Source organism: Watersipora subatra, chromosome 1 (genome assembly GCF_963576615.1).
Source record: "Watersipora subatra chromosome 1, tzWatSuba1.1, whole genome shotgun sequence".
NCBI classification, from domain to species: Eukaryota; Metazoa; Bryozoa; class Gymnolaemata; order Cheilostomatida; family Watersiporidae; genus Watersipora; species Watersipora subatra.
This window is the reverse complement of record NC_088708.1, coordinates 47,965,765-47,992,837: the sequence shown is the minus strand read 5'-3', so window position 1 is coordinate 47,992,837 and position 27,073 is coordinate 47,965,765. Positions and strand designations below refer to the sequence as shown.

Here is a 27,073-nt window from a genome sequence, read left to right as displayed (position 1 = left end):
TGACGTCGCTCATTGACTTCCTTTTCCGGCGTTTCGGTTAATCCCAATAAATGAACAGTAGTACACGAAGTCGTCGCAGGTCTAAGCTTTCGGCTTTCAACGGTGACTGTGAACAAATAGATAAATAGCCTCACAATGGCATTGGATTTAAAATCTCATCGAGATGATATAATCAAAGCTTGGAAAGACATATCTAATGTTGATTCGAATAACACTTGGTTGGTGTGTTTATTGGAACCAGTAGTTATTCGCAGTACATCAATATCCACTTACGGCCGTTCTAGATTATGTATTTTTAAATTAAGTTTTGTTTTTATTATCTAATTTTTATTTATAAAATAACTGAGTTTTACTTGAGAACTGCTAAAATGATTTAATTGTTGCAAACCATGAGTAAGAATGGGTTAATTGATAACTGTTGTAATTCACTTGTATTTTTTAAGGTAATTAATTTTTGAAACATACATTATGGCTGTTTTGATTTCGCTTAACGGTGTTTTAAAGAGAAGAGGCTCAATATCAACTTTCACTCTTGGATCACGTTAACTTTGGTTTAGCTTTTCTACCTGTTGCACAGCACTTTTTACATATTCTTGCTAGTGTTGCTTCTAAATATTATGGCGCCTTACAGTGCCTCGCGTTGCGCGTTCACAACTCGAGTTGTACAACTCGAGTTGCCGTGTTGTCCAACTCGAGTTGCCGAATTGTACAACTCAGCCTGGGTTTATGATTAACTCGCGTTGTGTTATACGCAAAACTAACAAGGGTTTGTAAAAAAAGCAAAGTGAGTAATTGGGGTGTCTCATTTACAGAACATTTACAGAAATTTAACACTCTTAATTTAAATATATATACACATTTAAATTATATAATTATATTGGCGATATTTATTTCTATAAATATAACGAGACAAAAACAATTGTAGAATGTAAAAAGCAAACTAAAAACAATCTATGTGGGAGGTAGGCCACTTCTTTTTCAAATGAAAAAAGAGTTATCTCTCTAGAACCTGACAAGAAACTGAATAAACACCGAAAATGAACATAGAAATTATTTCAACGGCGTTTAATGATGCACCAAAATAAATTCCATATATAGAAAATATAGCTAGAGAAAATGAAATGATGATATGTTCTCAAGCCGAGTTGTTGAACTCGAGTTGCTGTTAAAAGAACTCGGCCTGGATTTTTGATGAACTCGAGTTGTGTAACTCGAGTTATTTTTACAAACTCGAGTTGGTAAATATAACTCGAGTTGTACAACTCGAGTTTCAAACTCGGCGCAGTATAATTCGCTATTAGCTCTAGTTTTACAGTACATACATAGTTTAATTTTTATTAGCTAACGGGTGCCTATTGATATACCATTGTTAATATAACAAGATCTACAGTTATGCTACCGTAATACCAATATATTGCACCTTACTTTTGAAAAGTCGTTTTACGTGTTCACAACTCGAGTTGTGCTACTCGAGTTGTACAACTCGAGTTGTGAACGCGCAACGCGAGGCACTGTAAGGCGCCATAAAATATGCTGAAACAAATGAGATACATGTAATAGTTTTGCATGGAATGTTAATTTGTATAGAATGAAAATTGAAGTTGTTCTCAATTTAAAACTGTCTAACAAAAACTTCTTTCCAATATAGTGAAGCTGATGAGTTCTACTCAGCAGTAAAACAAGGGAAACAATGACAGGCTAATAACACGTGGTCAGAAATGTCGTTAGGAAATATAACCATATTCTAATAAAGCTCCAGTAAAATGCACTAAATGATAAGTTGCAAGCTATGTGCTAGCACTGTTTGCAGTTAGACTAGAATTCAGGAAGTTATGTGTTTATATAATAACAAACATAAATCACCCTTTAATGAGGAAAATTGAAAGTTTGAATTATATGTACATGAAAACAGATATTTGTATTAATAGACCAATAGCATCAATATTCATTTTAGTTACACTAGTAAAATATTGGTACATGGATGACCAGCAGTACATTAATATATGTAATTTGATTGTTTTGCTTTGTATGTGTTAGTGTATGCATGATGGTTTAAAGACTTTGAATATTTTACATCTAGGGTAATCTATGGATATGAAGGGCAAACTGGAGTACTCAAAGTCGTTGAGATTGGAGGTTAGATGTTTATTTAGTCTATTGCAATGCTGTACATCCATTGCTAGTTTAAACTGTTAGAAAACAATTTCGTAATTGTGTTTAAAAAGTTGTTGAAACCGGTTATCAACTTTTACATGAAATAAATAATTTCATTGTTTGGCACCACAGTTTAAATAAGGTTTCTCGATTTGAGACATATTTTGTTGAAAGGGATTCTTGCAAATTGTAAACAGGGGGTTCCTCAAATTACGATATTGATCCATTCTTAAGACGCGATGTAACTCAAATTTTAGTGAAAGTTGGAACGTCCTCGATAAGTTAGTCTGTACTATTATTAAACCATATCTGTCACGAACAACTTTTATCGTATTTCCTAGGTAAATCAGACAAGCTGATTCCAATTTTGTACTCAAAATAAAGTTTAGTCCACTAACCTTCAAAGTCATTTAGGCTTTTTTAAAGCGTTTCTATATCCGTTTCGAAAACAACACAATCGGCATTACAAGCTCCGCCCATAAATATGTGACGAAACCTAGCTTTTTCAGAAACGGAAGTTAGAAATGTTTAGTCAGATTTAGAATAATAGAGATGGGTAACTTAAAACCCATTATTATCTAAATCCAGCCAGTAAAATAATTTCAGTTTTTCTATGAAAGGTATATAAACTATTTAGAATTGCTCGTAGCTTGTTACATGACGTTTAAATGGGCTGACCGCCGAGAAAAATGAGCTCAAAAAGCACGGTTTTATCACAAGCAAGCATTGTTATCGCGCTTTTTTAAATATGCAATGCTAAATAGCTTATCTACCTTTCAGAAAAGACTAATATTATTTTTAATGTTGAATTTAGATATTAATGGATTTTAAAACACCCATCTCTATTATTCTAAATCGGTCTAAACATCCCTACGTAACTTCTGTTCCTAAAAAGCTAAAAAACTTCTGTTCCTAATCACGTATTTATGGGCGGAGCTTGTTATGCCGATCGTGTTGTTTTCGAGACCGATATTAAAACGCTGTAAAAAAGCCTTCATTACTCTGAAAGTTAGTGGACTAATCTTTATTTTGAGAACAAAATCGGAATCAGCGTGTCTGATTTACCTAGTAAATACGATAAAAGTTGTTCGTGACAGTTATGGTTTAATATTTAGTTTTACCTCTATGATGATGGCCTTTCTTTTCTTCAATGCATTACCATTATCAGAATCTGCCTTGCACTTTGGAGTCATAATTAAGGTCAAAAAATTTAAAAACTCAAACAGACAACAGAACCACCAAGCATCTCTAAAACTGGGTGATATGCTGGAGCTGTCTTCCTTCACCACCAGCACAACAAAGCATTATCTTCTCCTGCATGCTGGATACTAATTCACAATTGTTTGCATCACTTATGTCATAAGCGATGTTATGCAATATTATTTTAGATATTTTGATTGGACTCCTTCGTAACCTCAAAACGTTGTAAGTTGAGATCATTATAACCCGAGGACTCACTTTAGATAAAATTCTGTTTCGCAGCTAAAATGGAATGTAAATACTTATTATATATTTTTGATTCTCTGTAGATGGTTTTTAACGTTGATTCAGAGATGTTTTATGTGAAACTTTCATATCTCTGATAGTTTCAATAAATAACTAAATTGTGACAGCCAGTTAAGATGTTTGTTTCTGCGATACAGTGGCACCTGGGTTCTCGAACATAATCCGTTCAAGATCTGAAACAATTGTTCGCATTAGAATTAATGTATGTAAATTTTAATCTGTTCCAAGTCGAGAAAACAACTTCGGTAAAGTATGGTTTTAACATACTACATCATAAACTACTGTATACTGCATACTATGAATAAAGACGGGTAGATATAAATTGTGTTTAATTTTGAACAAAAGATTTTCTATCTATTATAATGAAAAAAGTAAACAAAATGTCAACATTTCGTCTGTTTTACTTTTAAAACATCAAAAACATTAAAGGTTAAGATACAATAACGGAAATTGATAATGAAACAGCAAAAAATGCAACAGATCAGTTACATCAAAAATTGTGTGAAAAAGAAAATATAAACAGCAATGGCACGTTTACTTCACATCTTTGAAGGTAACTCGATTGAAGGAGTTGTCTCCCTAGCAAATCTCTTCGGTATAGGAGACGTCGGTCCCAGATGGTTTATACCTTTTGTAAAAAATTTATTAGGCTTCTCCCAAATGTTTCCATTCTGTTTCCGGACCAGTTCCGAACGTTTAATTCCAATGCGTATGCTCCGGTTTGGTCGAGAACCGAATTTATGTTCGAGATCCGAGACAAACGAGTCTGAATTTTTTTAATCAAAAACCAAGTTGGTCGAGAATTGAAGCGTTCGAGAACCGAGGTTTCACTACGTATAAACGCAGTTTGTCCCACAGAAAAACTCAAGTTAGTTGGTCACAAGATGCATAACAATAGACTCCCGATGCGTTTTCTTTTTCACTAATACTTACTTTTTTCAGTTCGTATTAAAAAACTCACTTTTCATATCACACTATGTCTATCTACTCAATAATAAAAGCAATTTTTGTTTTTGTCTTTAATATACTTACACACCAGTATTGTAAGATTTGGATAATATGACTTGACTGTCACTGTTTATGTATAGATGGCGACTTTGAAGAAATGGTTGACTCGTTAAACGCTGGCAAAATACAATATGCCTACTGCAGAGTCACCGACCCAAATACAAGTCTGTCCAAGTTTGTTCTTGTCAACTGGCAGGGTGATGGAGCTCCCGATGTTCTCAAAGGGAGATGCGCTAACCACGTGAGGGATGTAGCCGCGCTTTTACGGGTAGGCCTACATCTTTATTTTCTTCAGTTATTTTTTCAGTTGTTCAAAGTTACACGAAGGTTTTAAAAAGCCAAAAGGTTGTAACTTCATATTTTACGTTATGCCAAAGCATTAGCGTTAACATTACTATAGTTTTTATAGTCACTTAAATTAGCAAAGATTCTGATCGTGGGACTGCACTGTATTTTTACAGACAGTTCTGTGAGGAAATTGATTCAGACTTAAATATAGTTATCTGTCTCGCAATCGTTTGCTTACAGATGTAGAGTTGTTGCTGCCATGCCTCCTTCAATGTAAAAATGTTTCTAGTTAACCGAAGCACTTTTGTACTACACACTAATACAATAATTATTTATACTATTATATACAATTATTATTTGTACTACACACTACACATTAATTATTGTACACAATAATTATTGTACACAATAATTATTGTACACAATAATTATTGTGTACAATAATGCATGCTTCACACTCGTTTTAAATAACTCTTGGCATTTATGTGTGATACATTGCTCGGTTGCCTTTGATCATGTCTTAATTTAATATAAGCAAATTATTGGTCAGTTCTGACTTACGTATTTAGCAGATACGTTTACTAGAAAACTAGATATACTTATGTATGCTCATTGTTTCACTATAATCCTGGGAGAAAGCGGACCACATTGCCTTATAATAGTCCTGAGAGGAAGGCGGTCATATAGCACTATAATCTTGGGAGGAAGGGAGACATAGCACTATAATCTTGAAATTATGGAGGATGTATATCACTATACAGTCAACCGTGGTCCGTCGCCATATGATTTTAATTTGTACCGGTGTTGGCGTCGTATAGCGAAAATGTCGTATAGAGGGCTATAGAAACTCATAGTAATTATCTAATGCAAACATCCCCTGGTAAAACATCAAAATTTCATATACACACTGTACATATTCAAAATTAGTAGCAAAATAGTATGTTAACCCTAGTAACTATAGTTACCTAAAGTAACTTTAGTGTATTTAGTGGTTATGATCTGCAAAAAAATGTAACATCACAATGTACTATGTGCAGTGCGTAGCGAAGGGAGTTCTTACCTTCAAGACAGACAGATAAGAATTTAGCTTACTAAACACATACGAGGGGTGATCATAAAGTTCCCGGAATCGTTTTCCTAGTCAAATATAAGACCATGTGCAGTTGTTTTGATTGTTCCATGTTGCTAAGCAGCACGGGATTTCCCCATAGCCAAAGTTTTACGTTGTCAGAGCACCCGCAATGAAGTTATAGTAGGTAATGTCAAGGTCATTTTTTATCGTTTGTCGGATTTTTCGAAAATGAATGAATTAGAAGAGCAACGCGTTTGTGTAAAATTTTGTGTAAAACTTGGAAAGTCCGGTGCTGAGACGCTCCAAATGTTACGGACAGCTTATGGAGACTCTGCCCTTAAGAAAACAGCCTGTTATGAATGGCACAAAAGATTTAGAGAGGGAAGAACAAATACTAAAGATGATGACCGCATGGGCAGACCGGCAACTTCAAGGACCACAACTGCCACAGACCTTGTGAGGCAGCAGGTGATGGGAGATAGGCGATTGACTATACGGGAAATATCAGCAGAAAGTGGGCTTTCTTATGGTACATGTCATCTTATTCTCACTGAAGATTTAGGCATGAGAAGGATCTCTGCAAAGATGGTACCCAAACTGCTCACTGACGACCAAAAAGAAAAAAGAGTTAGCTGTTGTATCGAACTAAAAGATGCTTTAACACAAGATCCTGACTTTATTTCAAAAGTTGTGACTGGGGATGAAAGTTGGGTCTATGGTTATGACCCAGAGACCAAATCACAAAGTTCTCAATGGAAATCCCCTGGCTCTCCTAGGCCTAAAAAAGCTAGAATGTCTCGCTCAAATGTAAAAACGCTGCTGATAACATTTTTCGACATTAGAGGTGTGGTACACTCTGAATTTCTGCCACATGGTCAAACTGTGAATCAGCATGTGTACAAAGACATTCTGATAAGACTTAGAGACAGTATCAGAAGGAAACGTCGGGATTTGTGGCTCTCAGGTGACTGGTACCTACACCATGACAATGCTCCGGCTCACACCTCATTGATGGTACGTCAGTATTTGGCAAAAAATAAGGTGACTGTGCTTAACCATCCCCCTTATTCACCTGATTTAGCACCATGTGACTTCTACCTATTCCCCAAAGTCAAATTGACAATGAAAGGTGAAAGATTTGACGACATACCAACTATTCAAGAAAATGTGACGAGACAACTCCGAAGCCTTACGGAAAGTGATTTCCAGCATTGCATGGATCAGTGGAAACACAGATGGGACAAGTGCATAGCAAGCTCAGGCGATTACTTTGAAGGGGACAGTTTAAATTAAGTGATTACGATTAACGGTTTTTGTGTACTGAGACAATTCCTGGAACTTTACGATCGCCCCTCGTACTTACTAAACACCTACTTACTAAACACATACTTACTAAACACCTACTTACAGTTAAGTTTTTAACTTATTCACAGTTAAAAGTTAACTTACAGTTAACTTTTAACTTATCTTACACTTATTTTAGTAAACTTCAACTTATCACTGTCTAAAATTTTATCATCTATCTGTTGATGGTTTCGTCTTTGCTATAACTTAGAAGAAATAACGCTGATCTGAGAGAGAATGAGCATCGTACCTCTTTGTGGCGTTGTGAGAGGGATATCGGCGAATAGCACATGACATCTTTCTTATTTCGAGGTATTCAGCAGACCAACTGCCAAATTTTAATTTCGAGAGAAATCTTTTTTATTGATATCGTATGGCGAAAAAAATGTCGTATGGTGAGGAGAAAAAACATCTTTTGTTACGTTGTAAGTCGAAAAAATTTTTATAACAGGGATATCCATAACCCGGGGCATACTATAGTCATTTTAAGAAGGGGGTGGGGCGTGGAGCACCATCAATAAAATTAGGTATTACAATCTCATTCTATTTGCAATTATACCTTGCTCAGAGAAAGTATTGTACTACTCCGTATAAGCTTTAGTTCTCATAAAAGCTCATAAAATGATGTTGAATCATTCTATAGGTGAAGACAAAGAAGTGTTAGATCAAGTGCAAGCTTTATCGTAGAAATAACTGAACAGACTTTCTGCTCATGTGGTTCAATATTGATTATTTCGTAAAGTTTGTATCAGGAACAGCAACTAATTCTAATCACCCTATTTTCACTGATTAAGTTCTTGTACCCCCTTGAGTAAATGTTAAGATTTGTTACTGATGTACTCCACATGTAGTTCTTCTCATTGTGGAGTATAAAATACATCAAGTGCTGTTTTGTGGAAATGCGTTCCGAGCTCTTGGCGTTACCTAGCAAGAAAAACTGTCTTCACTGGTTTCCATGCAACACCCTCAAGTCTTGACGATAGCGTGTTATGATTTTCCATGAAGTGGCATGCCGGTAGTTGCTAGACGATAAACAGCTGCGTATGGTCTCATTTGGTGGCAACTACTTCCTTCTTCCTAGTAAATCGTGTTTATGGGCTTCAAGCAGCTGTTGCGTATAACCTTCTGTGTAGCAGGGTGGACTTAACATGAAGTAAGAGCTAAGAGGAAGCTCGTCTTTCAAAGAAATTCAGTGTCAAATGCCAGTTGAGCAGCAATATGTGTAAGGTGTTGATTGGTTGTTTGCAGGGTGCTCACCTGACTATTAATGCTAGAGACGAAGCTGATCTTGACACGGAGGATGTATTGCAGAAAGTGGCCAAGTCATCCGGGGCTAACTACAGGTAGCTCGTTTTCTGTTTAGGCGGAAATTCTCAGATACTTTTTTGCACAAGATAACAGGAATAAAAATTGATACTAAAAGCATGCTGCCAAAACTTTAACCAAGAATAAAAAATTAAAGCTATAACAAACATATTTATAAATTTTAATTTTGATGCCTACAACCCTGCTATATAATGCTTTTCTTGAAACCAATTCTTGACCTTTGGCTTGCTTTTAATCTTTAATTCTTCAAAGTCGAATTTAATTTTTTTTAAATTTCAAAAGCTAACATGGCCATTTATAATATTATATAACTTGAGAAGTAATTGATATTTCTATAGACTTAAAATTACATCTTATTCAGCGTAAAATCTCCTTTTTAATGATATAAAATAGCTAGCTTTATTAAATTTTTCCATTCCATAAAGATGGGGAAAATGGTTCAGTGAAATAATTTCTAAATTGCTCCTAAAATGCAGGAGATTATTGGCTATAAGAACAAAAAATAATGTTATACATGTTTTGTGACCTCTCATGTTAGACATGTACATCATTGTGAGCACTGCAACCTTGTCATCATGTAGTAGCTTTATTGTTTTGCATTACAGAGGACATGTTTCCATTGAGCACAACAAGGAGTTATGAGTAGGATTGTAGATGTTGTGCGATCAATGCTCTTTTGTATTCTCTGAAGCTAAAAGTGGGGATGTTCTTTGAAAGTTTGGACAAAGTAAAAGCCTTGGGCTATTTCTAAGCTATTTGGAGACAAAAATTGTTTTTAGACCAAATACTTAGTGAAAAATTTCCAAAACCAAAAGTGCCGGTGAAAACCGATAGCTGGGTAACTTACCAGTCAGGTCGGTTGATCAAAAGCTTGGCTAAAACGCTTTGGATTAGTTGAAGCAGAATCAGATACTCCTGGAGATTTCACATGACAAAATTCATGTTGATTGTGTTAATCATTTCTAACGATAAGGAAAATGAGCTTGGATACCTGGCTTTGGCAAAATAGACTTTGATTTTTATTGCCAATTTTTGAAAAATAGTAAAACCGATTCGTCGATATAAGATTTCAGATTGGGTGTATCTTGTAGAGAATCTTGTGGAAAACAAGTAAAAAAGATATATTCAGTTACTGTTAGTCGTTGCCATGCAACAAGCGAACTAACGGCACCATGTCAGTAAGCTGCATAACTTGGAAATTTTAAAGGAGGCATGACAGAAAATTTTATCAAATTATTTCAATAATAACGTCTAAATGCTTGAATTTATGCTTCTTATATACCATAGGATGTTGAGATGCTGTGATAGCTTGCTTATTCTACTTACTGAGTATGCCATACTTACATGGCTATATAGTTAGGAAATGAAAATGAGGCTTTTCTTCAAAGAGCTTCTTTAGCTTCAGCTAAAAGTGGAAAATTTAAATGAATCTGATGAAAACAAAAATGTAAGCAACATTTCACTTTTCTGGATTTTCAGTTAAAGCAATAGTAATATTGCTCATATTGATTGAGAGCAAAACGCAAAACATAGCTCAAAAATTCAATGGATTAGCTTGACATCCTTAGTTATATTAGTTGAAAGATTGGTTTCATAATAAATATTAAGCAATCATAGGCGAAGCTCTTTAAGAGCCTCAGGGCTACATAAAATGACATGGTAATGATGCATTTACTCAGGACATTCTCAGCCATGTAGTCAGCTAAAACTGTAATGGCAAGACTTCGTGTTTGCCTCTGATCTGCCATCACTGCTCGTACACGAGCGTACAGAATAATTATAAATTCTTTCACAAGGAAAGTACAGTAGACGCTCCCATAACGTACACCTCATATAATGTAAATTCCAGATAACGTGAAGAATTTATTTGAAGTTTCTGCTTCTTACTACGTAAAAACTTTCATATAACTTAGTGTCAAGTCTGGTGAGTTCTCAAATTTGATTTGAATGGTAATCTATCTCGTCGCACTTGCAAAAAAAAAGATGACATGCATATATCTATTATATATACAATTTTCATGACATTCTAGTTCGTTATGACAGATTGTCAGATGGGTCGACAAAACAGAGAATAGGATAGCTGCGCAATTGTTGATAAATAAGGTAAGGCGATCGATTGGCGCAGGTGTTACAGCGTCGATCCACCAATCTGAATGTCACGAGTTGGAGTATCGTCGAAAGTCATCGATTATTCTAACCTTGACCCCTAGATGCAGATAGACGACGAACAGTAGTACCGCTTTTTATATTAAAATATTTTGTCGCTTCGATGTAGATGTATAAACTATATGTTATTAGCTTTACTTCGCTCAATTGACTTTGTTGTTTAGAATGAACGTCAGAGATGTACGTTCCCCGTTCACTTATTGTGAAATTGCCGCAATCATGATCTATAAAACCAGTGAGATTAATCAGAAAAAGGAAAAAAGTTGATGATGCAAACCAATAATACTGCAGTTACGGTACAGCACACAAATTAAAAAAGTTACGTCAAGTTTTTTTCCTTTCTGTATGGCCAAAGGGGTGAGTTTGAAAAGATATTGGAATGGATTAGGCAATTTACATGCATTTTACTGTTTTTATAACGTAAAATCCCCTATAAGGTAAACGTTCCTGGAAATATTTACACTTTAGGAACGCCTACTGTACTCTTGATTAATATTAAGTTGTCATCCGTAACGGTTTTTGTAAACCACCGAGATTGTACCGCTATCACGTCTACTTTAGGCTTTTCAATATCTACAAATCATAGCCAGTTCTGCCAGGGAAGATAACAGAAGGCTAGGCTTATCTTTAGGTTTCGTTTACATTGTAGTATCAAAGAGTTCTGATAACTATAACACCGCTATCTGTTGTTTGTGTGTCTACAGTCTGCGTCACTTTCACAGATATTATTACCGCTAACATACGTGTACAGTCACTAAGCCAACTCGAGACTAGTCAGTTCCTTGCCAGAAGTTTGTTGCTATTTTGCTTGCGATGATCCCAGCTGCTCTCATAAAATTGAAGAATATGATTATGCATTTCTTTACGCTCAAACCTGAAATGACGGCCAGTCATAACACTAATTTTTAAAGCATGTTCAAAGTATTCTTTTGTCGTCCTTCTTTAGTCCAACTACTGTTTGTAAACCCTTAGCCACTCTTGTTTCTTAGGTAACTACCACACTCTTTTGGCTAGACTTATTGCCATTTCCTCAGTGGGCTCCACTATTTTGATAAGCTTTATCTTGTGCCAGTAGATATTTGTTGACTGTACAAGTAATCTCATTGTCAAAACAACACTCATATTGATCTTGTTGGCCACTCCTGCAATTATGGGGATGAAAGCGTATAGTGATGAAGAAATGTGTGTTACAGAAAGCCAAAAAATTATGTTAATGTTGCCCGTGTATCCTTTGCAGCATTCATAAAGAGAAAGCTGTAAAAATGGAAGAGAGCAGTGGTCCAGTCGGATCTGTATATAAAAGAGTTAAACCTCAATCTGAAATCAAAATTGAAGAAAGAGACAAATTTTGGGAGAAAACAGAAGTAAGTGGTTTCCTGTTTTAAGAAATAGAGATGGAATGGGTAGTGCCAAGCCCAATAACATTAGCTCTTGAGCTACTCCGTGAACCCTAACTCTAAACCTACCCTGAGAACCTTTGCTCAACACCCATCGGAGGACCCTGGCTGTAAATCTAGCCCAAGAGCGTTAGCTCTACACCTACCCCAGCCCAAGAACCTCAGCTCTAAACCCTGGCTGAAGTACCCTTAGGATACAAAGTGATAAATTTACAAGACTGCTGTTTCATATTTGTTACTCACAGCTTGAAAATATTAACCATCTAACTTTTTTCAAGTTATGTAGTATAAATTTCCGACACTAGTAACTCCCCTAGTTCACTGCAGTATCAACTACTAACACTAGTAACTCTCCTAGTTCACTGCAGTATAAACTACTAACACTAGTAACTCTTCTAGTTCACTGCAGTATTGATTACTAACGGCAGTAACTCTACTAGTTCACTGCAGTATTGATTACTAGCTCTAGTAACTCCCCTAGTACACTGCAGTATTGATTACTAACACTAGTAACTCTCCTAGTTCACTGCAGTATTGATTACTAACACTAGTAACTCTCCTAGTTCACTGCAGTATTGATTACTAACACTAATAACCAGTGATGTAGTGCTAACCTTTTTTTAACCATAACTGTAAAGTTGAGGGAAGTAGATGTAAGCGACCAAGCATCGCAACGCGACTCTTGGTCTCCTACATTCGCGAAACGCGACGGTTGGAACAGCTGGGGGGCCTGGGGCGCTGTAAGCCCCCCAGTGGGGTCTGGGGCAAAGCCCCGCCTGCCAAAGCCTACAGGGCTTTAAAATCATGTATATGATATGAGAAATGAGCACATCTGTAGTAATAAATAAGCTGAGAAAATAATAAAAATCAATGCCTTTGTCCTTCAGTACCAATGCTGACTGCCATTGGTTTGCTGTAATCTGATCTTAGCTTTTGTTGTAGACAATCAATTAGGATCACAATCTTGTCATGTTACATGAACATTACATCACTGTATTGTACTGTATGCTGCTTTTATATTGAATGGCCATTGAATGTCGACTATAATGACATTAGTGTACTTGAATCAATGAAATAGAGCTATAATATACCTTGAGAATTGGCAAAGTCTAAGATTTTTTAACCCTAACTATAGTTATACTTGAAAAACACACAAACCATGACTTAGTTAGGGAGAGTTAGGGTAGCACTACATCGTTGCTAATAATTCTCCTAGTTCACTGCAGTATTGATTACTAACACTAGTAACTCTCCTAGTTCACCGCAGTATTGATTACTAACTCTAGTAACTATCATAGTTCACCGCAGTAAGGATTATTAACACTATTAACTATCCTAGTTCACTGTAGTGTAAACTACCCTTGTAGTTGTCTCTTTTTAGCTGGAAGAGAACAAGAGGAAGCAATTGGAGCTGCAAGAGAAAAGATCTGCCCAGCAAAAGTTGGAGGCAGAAAGAAAGCAACGAGAGGTACAAAAGCATTCTAGCATCTTATCCCTTATTACTGGTACATATATAAATATACATATATATAAATATATATATATATGTAATCGATATGGCAGCTATGTCGCGAAGAAGCTATAGAAAGGCTGTTATTATTGTAGTGTTTCCTCTTGTCGCTTTATCGTAATGGAATTTTTCTAGTCTTATGCCAATACAGTATGTTCCATTAGCTCAAGTTGCTTCTAATCTTTATGAGGGTGTTATATTAGGTTTTTATACAGTGATATCAGGTTAGTAGCTCAAAAATCTTTAATATAATATTAGTTCTGCAGTTGTCTATAATCATACGAGCTCATTTCTCTTGTACTTTTGAATTTATTCCTCGGCAGGTTTTCACATGGTATCATAACAATGTGACTAATATAATAATGGTATACGCTACCTATAGCCTAAGAGTTAGTCTTGACACTATCTAGTAGGGTGCTAAATGGTATTAGCCCTGGAACTACATTATAACCTAGAGGAAACATATCTTTTGAGGAGTTGGCCGATTGTTGAGAAAAATGTACTACGCATAGGATCAATTCAGATAGTTAATCTTCTCTAGCAAATTTCTGTTGTGGCTATTTCCTTTAACATGTAGGCTTTTGCTATACTTGTTTGAAAGTTCAAAATAATCTTTTTTTTATAGAGAACGAAAATATTACACACTGTTTTACCATCACGATCGTATTTTGGTGAGCAAATCTTTTGGCATCATCATTTGCAATTTACTTTGTCATGCTTATGGACAAAGCAGCTGTACGGTAGAGATAGTTTCATAATTTTTTCTGTTCTTGTAGATGTGGTGGTGAAATTATTATTTTTTGTATATTTGGATCAGCCGATAGACATTTATTGGCTAAATCAGTTTTTATCGTTCATTATCTTTTTTGCTTAATTTTGTGGGCCGAGAGTACAAACTGCTATAAGTTTCTTTATCTCACACAAACTAATCTGATATCGATCTCTAATATTTCATTGTGCATTAATTTTGAAAAGCTGGAAGAGACGAGAGAGAGAGACAAGAAAGTTCTGGAGCACTCAAAGCGTGTACAGCAGCAAAGGGATGCTGAACAAGCAGCGGTGAGAAAAGTTGAAAGATCAGCCAGCTCCAACAGCCAACAAGATATTGATGAGGACGAGAATGAAAGGAGAGGTAGAAGTGAGTCGCTAAGACGACAGAGGGCTGCTGTAGGTTTTACAATATTTTATCTCATGTCTCGTCATCACCCTTTAGTTTATGGTTACTGGCAGCGGTACAATTTGATCAAATGTTACTGAAAAAAACAAAAAAATTGGGAAAATCTTTCATGGTTGCTAGATTCTTAGATCTAAAGCAGTGATTCTTAACCTTGTTAACTCTACTGACCTCTTCCAGTTGCTCCTCATACGCTGTCACCGAACCCTTATTTATTGAAAAGTTAAATGTGATTGTTTCACATTCAAGACAGGTATATGTTTTAGGTAGGTGTTCAAATAACAAATGCAATCCAATGCATGAACTCACAACAAATTACATATCTTTTCATAAAGACATGGCTTTGCAAACCAGTGTGAGTCTTGTTGTTGCCTTTGAAAGACATCCACCAACCTTCTGAGACTGGGGTTAAGAACCCAAGTTAAGAATTGCTTATCTAGGGCCATGTATTGTTAATTATATTAACAAGGACACGATTTAGAGCTATAGTCATCGACACAAGAAATATTCACCTCTGCTAGTCTATAGCATGCCTTAGCTTGCTGTTAGTTTTATGAGAATACTGAAGGAATGCGAGTAAACTGTACATATGCTTTGTTTAGATGTTTCAATGAGCAGTATTGGCTGAATTCATGTGACAATGTTGTCAAAAACCAATGGTTGTTAGTAATAGATGATGCAATTCATCTGATGGCGTATATACATATTGTGTCAAACTTGGTGTGTTGTAAGTTTAGTTTTGGTTGAACAGACATATCTGGCACTAGTGCCTTATCATTTCCTAATTTGAACATTTTCCAATTTTCATTAGTTTCGTAGGAAGCAAAGCAGTTGGTACAACAAAGAGGAAATAATCCTCGAGACATGTTCAAGCAGCGAGAGCGAGCTGCATCACAGGATGAAGGACACGCCCCACCGCCTGCACCCAAGTATGTATATTGTTCTAATAGAAATTTTATTAGTTCACGTGTCGATAGCTATAATTGTCAAATATAGTTCTGTTCATATAATGCAGGTAGTAAGCTGACTTGGGTATGCGACTTCGAGTTCATCTAGAGATCAGAGTTTTCTTGTATAATATTAGAACTACTTTGAGAATGACGTAAACTTGAAGTTGTAATAAATCAAGAGTGGTCACAAGACATATGTGTCATGATCACAGAAACCATGGTTAAGTCGGGATTATAAGATTCAGAGTTATCTGCACTAGCAGAAGCAGAAATTTCTCACTGTTATTTTTCAAAAAAAATTATGATTCTAGCTTAATTACAGCAGGTTTTATGGTCAAAAAACTGAATGCACGTTTACCATTAGTGCGAAAACATAGTTCCGAGAAAACTGGCGTTAAAGTTTGAGAAACGAAAACCAATGCACAATTTTGTTTACATTTCAAAACGTCATAGCAACAAATATCAAGAAGTTGTGATATTTATCTATATTTCTGTATTTATAGGTAAAAAATTATGCTGAATTTAAAAATCTAAACAGATTTTAGCTAGTTGTCATAGTAATAGCTGTATATTAATAAGGAAATGTATTACTTATTTTTGCAGATACCCTATTAAAAACGGCTTGGCAGTATCGCGATATTGGGCACAGCCAAATCATCAACAAAATCTTTAGAAAGATAACAACAGGAACATATTGCATACCATCAGTCACTATATATATATATATCGATCTTGTAAATTCAAATAATTATTCTTATAATTAAATCTGATAACAATCTTATAAAATCGAATAATTATTCTTACAATTAAATATTATAATAATCTTGTAAGAACCGCTAAGAAAATATCATCATAATTCCTTTTAATTTCACTGCTTTTGACATCAGTTGGAATACCATAGTATTCATTATAAGAGCCAAAAATGTCAAAGTTATCTTTAAAATCGGCAAAAAAGAAACGATTATATTTATCGGACGCCATTTTTCAGTACTTCCTGTTTAGCATAGCAACGGTTTTAAAAGGGTTTTTCCGAGGGTTAAAGACTTCTATTGGCTAAACTGACTTCAGATTCAGGAAGCTCACTCTTTGATTGGTCCAGATGCACGTGTTACGAAAATCGTTACCAATATCATAAATTCAGTTAGTGTAACTTCAAAGTCGGATAACTCAACTTCGTGATTTGCGACTTAACCATGGTTTCTGTGACCGCGACCCATATTGGCTTTTTCATCACCTAACGGTTGACATAGCGTGTGGATTAATAATTGTTAACTGCCTTAAACTGTTGACGATTGATTTAGGAAGCCAGCCTTGCTTCACTTCAATGAACTATTAATTTGTGCCAAAGGGCTTTCCTAACTTTTTATAAAAAAGATTGAACATGTTGGGTTTATGACTAAATTAACTTGAATACATTACAAATGTGTTGTCAAAATTTTCTACTAAAGTTGTTTATTTGCTTTCCCATAAAATAGTACTGAATATTACTAAATGAACATACTGCATGTAAACACAATTTGGTTGAGCTTGTGCTGAAGCGCTATGGAAAAACAGTCGTAGAATGGGCTCAGACAGCTGAAGTCGCTCATAGATCACCTCACATTCAACCTCAATTTGCCATCACCTCTACTTAAGAATATTTCGACATACTACTTAAAATTTGAGCTAGTATTTGTCTTAATGTACAGAGTAATTTTCCTCTATTCAATGTCTGAAGTCTTTTTTAAATACCGCAGTGTGAAGAAGTAATACATATGTGCGAAGGTTCCCTTCACATAGCGTGGTTCTATGGTGTTCAAATAATATTAAAGATTACTTCATAATTTTCTTAGTTTTAAAATTGTCAATCCCAAGTAGATTAGGGCGAGTAGTGGTAGTTATAAAAATAGGAAGAAGACATGTTTTTTCCTATTGAAGTAGTAAATAGTAAAGAAACATGAGCAGATATGTTCTGCTCAATTCTTTAAAAACTCTCTTGAAGGCGTGTAGTCATGTCACATCAATTAGTCTGCTGTCATATATCAATTAGTCCACTGTCATATCAATTAGTCTACTGTCATATCAATTAGTCCATTGTCATATCAATTAGTCCACTGTCATATCAATTAGTCCATTGTCATATCAATTAGTCCACGGTCATATCAATTAGTCTGCTGTCATATATCAATTAGTCCACTGTCACATCAATTAGTCAACTGTCACATCAATTAGTCTACTGTCATATATCAATTAGTCCACTGTCACATCAATTAGTCAACTGTCACATCAATTAGTCTACTGTCATATATCAATTAGTCCACTGTCATATCAATTAGTCTACTGTCATATCAATTAGTCCATTGTCATATCAATTAGTCCACTGTCATATCAATTAGTCCATTGTCATATCAATTAGTCCACGGTCATATCAATTAGTCTACGTTAGTATCAATTAGTCCATTGTCATATCAATTAGTCCACTGTCACATCAATTAGTCCAGTGTCATATCAAATAGTCTACTGTCATATCAATTAGTCCACTGTCGTATCAATTAGTCCACTGGCGCATCAATTAGTCCAGTGTCATATCAATTAGTCCAGTGTCATATCAATTAGTCTACTGTCATATCAATTAGTCTACGTTCGTATCAATTAGTCCATTGTCATCAATTAGTCCACTGTCACATCAATTAGTCCAGTGTCATATCAATTAGTCCACTGTCATATCAATTAGTCCACTGTCATATCAATTAGTCCACAGTCATATCAATTAGTCTACTGTTGTATCAATTAGTCTACTGTCATATATCAATTATTCCACTGTCATATATCAATTAGTTCACTGTCATATATCAATTAGTCCACTGTCATATCAATTAGTCCACTGTCATATCAATTAGTCTACTGTCATATCAATTAGTCCTCTGTCATATCAATTAGTCTACTGTCATATCAATTAGTCCACCACGTCATATATCAATTAGTCCACTGTCATATCAATTAGTCCACTGTCATATCAATTAGTCCACCACGTCATATCAATTAGTCTACTGTTGTATCAATTAGTCTACTGTCATATATCAGTTAGTCCACTGTCATATCAATTAGTCTACTGTCGTATCAATTAGTCCATTGTCATATCAATTAGTCCACGGTCATATCAATTAGTCTACGTTAGTATCAATTAGTCCATTGTCATATCAATTAGTCCACTGTCACATCAATTAGTCCAGTGTCATATCAAATAGTCTACTGTCATATCAATTAGTCCACTGTCGTATCAATTAGTCCACTGGCGCATCAATTAGTCCAGTGTCATATCAATTAGTCCAGTGTCATATCAATTAGTCTACTGTCATATCAATTAGTCTACGTTCGTATCAATTAGTCCATTGTCATCAATTAGTCCACTGTCACATCAATTAGTCCAGTGTCATATCAATTAGTCCACTGTCATATCAATTAGTCCACTGTCATATCAATTAGTCTACTGTCATATCAATTAGTCTACTGTCATATCAATTAGTCCACCACGTCATATATCAATTAGTCCACTGTCATATCAATTAGTCCACCACGTCATATATCAATTAGTCCACTGTCATATCAATTAGTCCACTGCCATATCAATTAGTCCACTGTCATATCAATTAGTCCACTGTCATATCAATTACTGGTATATATTTATGTACTTGTCACCATGAAAACAGCGAGAGTGTTAGTCGATACTGTGACCATGACAACTAAACATTTGTAGCATTTTAATAAAATATAAAAACAAAATATACATGTATGTGTTGTATTGGCTTATAAGGTTATGTAATCTAAGTTAGACGAGTTCTACTGCTCCATGTGGACCTCTATTTATGCACCACTCACCTTTGGTATCACAAAGGCTACACCTCAATTTATCTGTCTTTTGCATAAAACTGATGAAGCGATAGTAAATCTTTTTATTGATTTGTACCGTATTAACTTGTGGAGCAGCTGTGGCTCAGGGATCTAGAGCTGATGACTAAGAAACAGCAGCTTTGGGCTCTATTGACTAAAAATGTCACTGGTGGTGACAGGAAGGGCATCAATCGTTAATCCCTCTCTGCGTAATAAACTCCTACAGATTAGTACGCGCTCTGATAGACAATCACGAAACTGGAGTTTTGTAAAAAAAATTTATGTTTTACATTTATTCTGTTACATAGTTTTTATAATGCATTCTTGTTAAATCTAATGCTATATATAATTACCTGCAGTATGTATCGCTAAGTTTCTTAGGCTGTTTTTATACGAATAGGCTCAATCATGCAATAATTTCAATATATGAAGTTAATATTGGAATTAATTAACTTTGTTTATTAATTTTAAAATGTGCAGTCAAACTTTGGTCAAAATGTAGTCAAACATTGACCTGCAAAGATAATCTGTTCAAATATTTTCTTTGTATGTAAAAACCCTCAGAATGTTGGAGGAAGTATGTTTATAAAAACACATTCTATAATGTCTGGTTTGTTCTAGAGCCAAAAACAACAACTACTTCAGCTTATGTATGACATTGAAACAAACATCTTATCTAAAATCCGAGATCACCTGAAAACCATTTTAAATATGCTAAAATTATTCATCTTACTAAAAGTAGTGATAATCCTAGATTGTTATTTCGAATAAATTTATTGTTTGCTCAATTTGATATAATCAAAATCAAATTATAATTGTATTTTATGGAATTTGTTTGCAGAAAGGTTATCAGGCCATTCCAAGCTCAACAGCAACCTCAATCCACACAACGCCAACCTTCCCCACCTCGTCAACGAGACCCAACACCGCCTCGTCCACGAGACCCAACACCACCTCCGAGAGACCCAACACCACCTCCGAGAGAACCAACCCCACCTCCAAGAGATGCAACACCACCTCCTGCCTCCACTCCTGCTCAGTCATCACTTCTCCATCAAGGCCTTCCACCAAGGCAAGATTCTGATGAGGAGGAAGATGACCAGGACTGGGATGGTGAGTATTGCTCTCATGATCAGGACTGGGATGGTGGGTATTGCTCTCCTATGACCATGACTGGGATGGTGGGTATTGCTCTCCTATTATCAGGACAAATAGTGAGTATTGCTCTCGTATAACCAGGACTGGGATGGTGTGTATTGCTCTCCTATGATCAGGACTGGGATGGTGTGTATTGCTGTCCTATGATCAAGACTGGGATGGTGTGTATTGCTCTCCCATGACCATGACATGGATGGTGAGTATTGCTCTCGTATGACCAGGACTGGGATGGAGACCATTGCTCTCTTATGACCAGGACTGGGATGGTGAGTATTGCTCTCTTATGCCCATGACTGGGATGGTGAGTATTGCTCTCCTATGACCAGAACTGAGATGGAGACTATTGCTCTCTTATGACCAGAACTGGGATGGTGAGTATTGCTCTCCTATGACCAGAACTGGGATGGTGAGTATTGCTCTCCTATGACCAGGACTGAGATGGTGAGTATTGCTCTCCTATGACCAGAACTGAGATGGTGAGTATTGCTCTCCTATGACCATGACTGAGATGGTGAGTATTGCTCTCTTATGCCCATGACTGGGATGGTGAGTATTGCTCTCTTATGACCAGAACTGGGATGGTGAGTATTGCTCTCTTATGACCAGAACTGGGATGGTGAGTATTGCTCTCCTATGACCATGACCATGGTGAGTATTGCTGTCACGTCTCTATGCTGACTGACCAGAATAAAAATGAGGGCCGCTAGTTGTTTTTGACATAGTTGCTGGTATGAGAACGATTAGCAGCTCACCAAAAAGGAAGTCTAATTTAGGATTTGTTACAGCTAAACAAATGTATGGATAGAAGTGTTTGTGTTTGGATGCATCAGGTTTGCTTCACACGCCGAACGACGATTTGTGATTTCATACTGTACAAAAATCCTGCATCACTACATTGACAATAATGCTGACAGCCTAGTGTAATTGTTTGAAGTTTCAAATACAATGATGACCAAGGTTTTAAGATGCGCTCGGTCATAATGTTTTTAGATGAAGTACTCGTAATAGTATTTAACGAATTTGGCGCTATTCTCTATTTAGAAAAAAAGTTAGCATACTATATGTTAGGTCCTTCAGAAGACGTTATTCTCTCGAACGCAGACATCTTTACGCTGGGTTTACACTAGCATCCAGACTTTCTGGTTATGCGCTGCGTGGCTGCTTACAGACTCTCATCGTCTGGCATAGATGTTATGTGTTGTAGACTACTACTCACCACATGCATTTAGCTTTAGTCTGTTTAATTTATTGCTTCTACATTAGCCACTAATCATGCAGGTGATATTCAGTGAGGTTCTGATTGCTGCAGTTCCTATGGTAGTAAAGATTAACCAAACACGACAAAATGCAAAAAATTACTTCTGTCAGCTAATGGCTTGTCCTTCTGAATGCTATGAATTGTCAGAGAAAGTGCTTGTAATACCAAACATACTCATGTTTAAACATTTTAAAAAGTGTGGTATCGATCTCATCATTCATATTGTATGAAATATGAATGAGATACCTTGACATATAAGTGCCCGAACATATGAGAAAATTGAGATACGAACACAGTTTCGAGCAAGTTTCTTCCTTGACACACGAGTAATCTTTGAGATACAAGCATATGAGCCAGTTTTCTATGGCCACTAAGTGGCCAAGTATGCAAAAGGCTACTTTCAAGAACAGCATCGCTTGGTCGATCTCCTTGAATCACTTTGAAAAAAGTTTTTGAAAGGTTGGCTGAAAGCTATAGTGAATGTGAGGCAAAAAGCGCCAAACCGGAAACGGACTAAGCTTCCAGTGTATATTTAGTGAGCTAAATTCATTCAAGTTAAGTCTCCTAGTTTCTGTTACATAGAGTTTCAAAGGTTTAGTGTACCGAACGAGTTGTTGTCATGTCTCTCCTCAGACTGTTAGTCACTACAACTGTCTCCAAGGTAAAAACTTACAGTAGCGTGCATAGTGTAATGCTACATTTTATTGCAGATTTTAACAACTAAATAGGTATTTTTTTGTGAGTGTAGGTAGTCAATCACAACAACAAAAAACATGTTTTTTAATCGTAATATCCGGCTTTTAAATGGTTTTTTCATAGTATGGTCACGGATTAATTTGTATTTAGTTATTTTATATATGAAATAATGCCCTGAGACAACGAGTAAATTGACATAGGAGATTAGTCCCAGAAAGCATTAAGCTTGTATGTCGAGGCATTACTGTATTTGAAAGGAATATTTGCAGCTACCCGTGATGAGAAGGTAACAGATAATGTGATCTAATTTTGCTGGTGTCCTTAACAATACTTTAGCAATGCAAGATCTGATATGCTAGGAAGCTCCTTTTAGACGCTCGAAACGATAGACCATTTCATTTCATGCGAATCTAAGCCATTGATGGCACTTACACCAATAATATAGAGGGTTGCTGATTTACACCGACAGTTTACAATGCTTAGCGTCGCTAAAACGCTAGCACCTCTAATTTTGAAAGTTTCAAATGCTGGCGTAAACGTTCCTTGTTAGAGTTATACTAAGGTAAGCATCTCATACGTCTCCTACGTCTCATACAGTATTCGCTAATGTACTTTGGTTCTGTATTATCTCTAGCTCCTGCTGATTCGGGATATGACATAACCCCGACTATTTCTCACCATACGGATCCTCCAGCTACTGGGCCCAGCTACGAAGAAGAGGATGGAAGTATGAAGGCACGTGCCTTGTATGACTACCAAGCCAGTAAGTGTTATCATAAGATCTCATTGATGAACGGATGTGAAGCTGTTTATAGTACATCAAATTTGGGTAGCTGTGACTTGAAAAAGGCTTTCGGAAGTCTGAGTGATATCATTACATATAGCAGTTGTGCGTACAGTCAAACCTCGACTTCCAGTACCTTCTAAATACGTATTTTTTGACGTATGGCCAAAATTTGAGCCAATATATTTTTTGGCATACGAAGTTTGCTGCAGCATTTGAGTTTAATGAAACAGTTCATTGGTTAGCAGTTCCCCTTAGCATGGTATGGTTGTATGTTGTGTCAACGATCCTAACTAATGTTCCATATCTCCCTTTTTTTAGTTTCAAAATAATGGAAATCCAAAAAACTAGTGCACATGGGAGTGGTGATTGAAAAAGGGAGAAGGCAACTCTTCTCTTTGAATTAAAACTGCAAGTAATAGGATAACATAATCTTGCATCTTCAAATCAACCAATCAATCAGCGAATCTTTAAAAAACCTCAAAGTAGTTATCGTGAGAAAGCGAAGGGGATTCGACGAAATGCAAACGCGATACAAATGAAAGCAAGAGACTGGCAATGGTAATGACAGCCATAAAATATTTTGTTAATTTAAAGTTAACGTTGTCTAAGCTAGACTATTTCATTTTTCTATCGGCACCTTCGCACAGTCTGTCACCCGTATCAACAGAGCCGTATATGCAACAATAAAAAACTTTTTTATTGTTTATTGCTTTATTTATTTGGTTTTTTCCTGTAATTTGATTTTTTTACATTTAGCTTTTTACATAGTTTTGTTAATGTGTTCGTTTCATTACCAATAAAAAAGAAAACTGCTAAGTTCTGTATGTATTTGCGGTATGCAATCCTTAATTAGAGTGAGGGTTCAGTTTAGACAGTAATAGATCATGAGCGCCGGTTTAATCACAACACGGAGTTTCAGTGAAATGTACAAAATCTCTATTGAATAGTAAAATAATAAAAAAAATCAGTCGTTTCTATGATAACATGCGTTTCTCACTCTGTCATAAGAGAAAATATGGGTAATGTCAGTACTCATGAGTAAACAGTTGCTCTATACTCTAGATTACGGTGCTTTTTGTATGTCCTTTTCTCATCCGCAATCGCCCCAATTTGTTTCATAGTTTCCCAATAGTTAGCATTCCTATTAGTGATCAATAGTTACCTGGAATTTTGGTAGTCTGCGTTCAGGAGCCAATACCCTCAGATTAAGGTTAAACCGACGGAGTTCAGAGCCAGTGAGGAATTTTTTATAGTAACTTGGATAAATTCGTGCACTTTTCACAAATAAGTATATATATCTTCCATGCCAAAACTGATTTCATCAAAGGTAGACGGAATTAAATAATAGTTATCTACTCTTGGAAGTATGCCAAAAATATACACTCAAACGTCTACATACTAAGTTAATTCTCTCCCAAGTATTATTCATATGTTAAAGCTGTTGTATGTTGAAGCTAATATTACCATAGAACTACGCAGAAAGTAGAGTAACTGGTTCCACCAACTATAGAGAAAATTAAACTATATGCAACAAGCTAAATTGTTAAATCACTAATCAATAAAAAAAGGTAGTTATTGTCACTTTACCTTGGACATTACGTAAATGTATGCTTAGTGGATGCATGAGTTTGCAGGTAAAGGTGGTGACAGATATGAAGCTTAACTTATTCAACTTTTTGTCATTTTCATATGTTTTTGTGTTTGTTTTAATTTTCACTAGCCTTTTCGTGTTTATTTATGAATCTCAAATGTTTTAAAAAACCTTCAATGTCGTATTTTAAAAATATATCTGGTATAGAGTCACATATTTGCTCATATTCTACATTATGTGTGGGAAAATTGATTAGTTGAAGCTATGCGTAAGTGAAGGTTTGGCTGTAATTGTGTATAGTCTTCATTATAGCATTTGTAAAGTCATGTGCAAAGGCTTGAATAAGTCATGGAACTTTGCGCACTCTTTTCTTCTTTCAGTTTAGAATACACCAATTGAATCCAGTTTTGTCTTTTATGATATGGCATCTTTCTGTCGTAACATAGACAAAGAAAACATGGTTCTTTAAAGAAAGTATAATCATATCTCGACATGCGAGCTCAATGTGCTCTGGGACTGAGCTCGTATGTCAATGTTTTCGTGTCTCAATACATTATTACTTATTCGACTTTTTGTCATTTTTATGTTTTCTTTGAATTTTCACCAGCCTTTTCATGTTTTATTTTGCCGATTAATTTGTATTTAATTATATAAAATAATTAAAATACAAATTAGTTGGTTTCCGTATTATGAGAAAGCAACCTCAAATGGGATGTTACAATGGAAAAATGTGTTTTTAATTGATGTAATTCAGTACCTAAGCTCACAAAGTAACAAATACCTAAATATATTTAGGGTTATGATTTGCAATAAAATGTAACACTATTATGTACAGTACTGTATGGAGTTATTACTTAACTCGTATGTCGAGGTATAATTGTTCTGTTAATGTACTGTATGGAGTTAATAGTCAAAGTTATATGTAGTTTGTTGTCCTCAGTAGCTTGAGTTTGTTTGACTCTGTAGCTGCTGATGATGAGGTGTCTTTTGACCCGGGAGATTTAATCACAAACATAGAGGTAGTTGATGAAGGCTGGTGGATTGGTACGGCATCTGATGGCAGCAGAGGACTATTTCCTGCCAATTATGTCGAGGTCATTTAACTGCATCGTTAATCTCTACCAAGATACGCAGCGAAAGTTGTTATCAAATATATTATGTATTTAAGGGTTGTTGTTATACATTAGTCACCACATCAACTACCTATTCTATAACATTTTATAGATTTTGTAACTTCTAAGCTGTTTTATGATATACGTGTGAAATGCTTCCTCTGGATATGTAACAACACGATAGTTATAAACAGTGATCCTGTTTCAACTTTACACACTATGCAATTATTTCCTCTTGTTGAAACTTTATGTAAAGGAATTTTATAATCAGGTGATTAGACATTTTTTATACTTTGCACATGAGCTATTTCATTCATATTATTATTATTATTCATATTGCCGTCATAAAACTCATATTAATATTCAATTCTTCTAAGCTTTAGCAGTTCGCACGTTTTTGCATTCTGTTACATTTTCCATTCGCTTCCTGGGGGTTGATTAATTGTATTCACATAAATATATTTATTAATTGCTGAATTTTGGATTATTAACATCTTGTATATAAAGTGTTGAGATATGAGGTACCAAGGCTTTATTCATGATATAGTGATCAAGTAATGTAAAAATTAGGTCTTGATTCTGTCATGAAAGTTGAGTCTGTGATGTTATGATATCATAATAATGACATACTCCCCTCCTTCTGTTCTGCAAAACTTTAGTAGCCAAGGTTACAGCGACTCAAAACTACAACCGAAGTTACAAATGC

At 35.6% G+C, this 27,073-nt stretch overlaps 1 protein-coding gene across 1 annotated transcript; it reads left to right on the top strand.

Annotated features, from left to right (window-relative positions):
• The first annotated feature begins 37 nt into the window (after positions 1 to 37).
• Positions 38 to 26,889, top strand: LOC137402554 (drebrin-like protein B). Its single transcript, XM_068089060.1, has 11 exons — positions 38 to 218; positions 2,081 to 2,136; positions 4,749 to 4,936; positions 8,621 to 8,715; positions 12,102 to 12,228; positions 13,643 to 13,729; positions 14,747 to 14,938; positions 15,765 to 15,874; positions 20,607 to 20,878; positions 23,512 to 23,640; positions 26,222 to 26,889. Exons 1-11 carry the CDS (start codon positions 136 to 138, stop codon positions 26,356 to 26,358), a joined length of 1,476 nt encoding a protein of 491 aa, XP_067945161.1. The 5' UTR covers positions 38 to 135; the 3' UTR covers positions 26,359 to 26,889.
• The last annotated feature ends 184 nt before the right edge of the window (positions 26,890 to 27,073 follow it).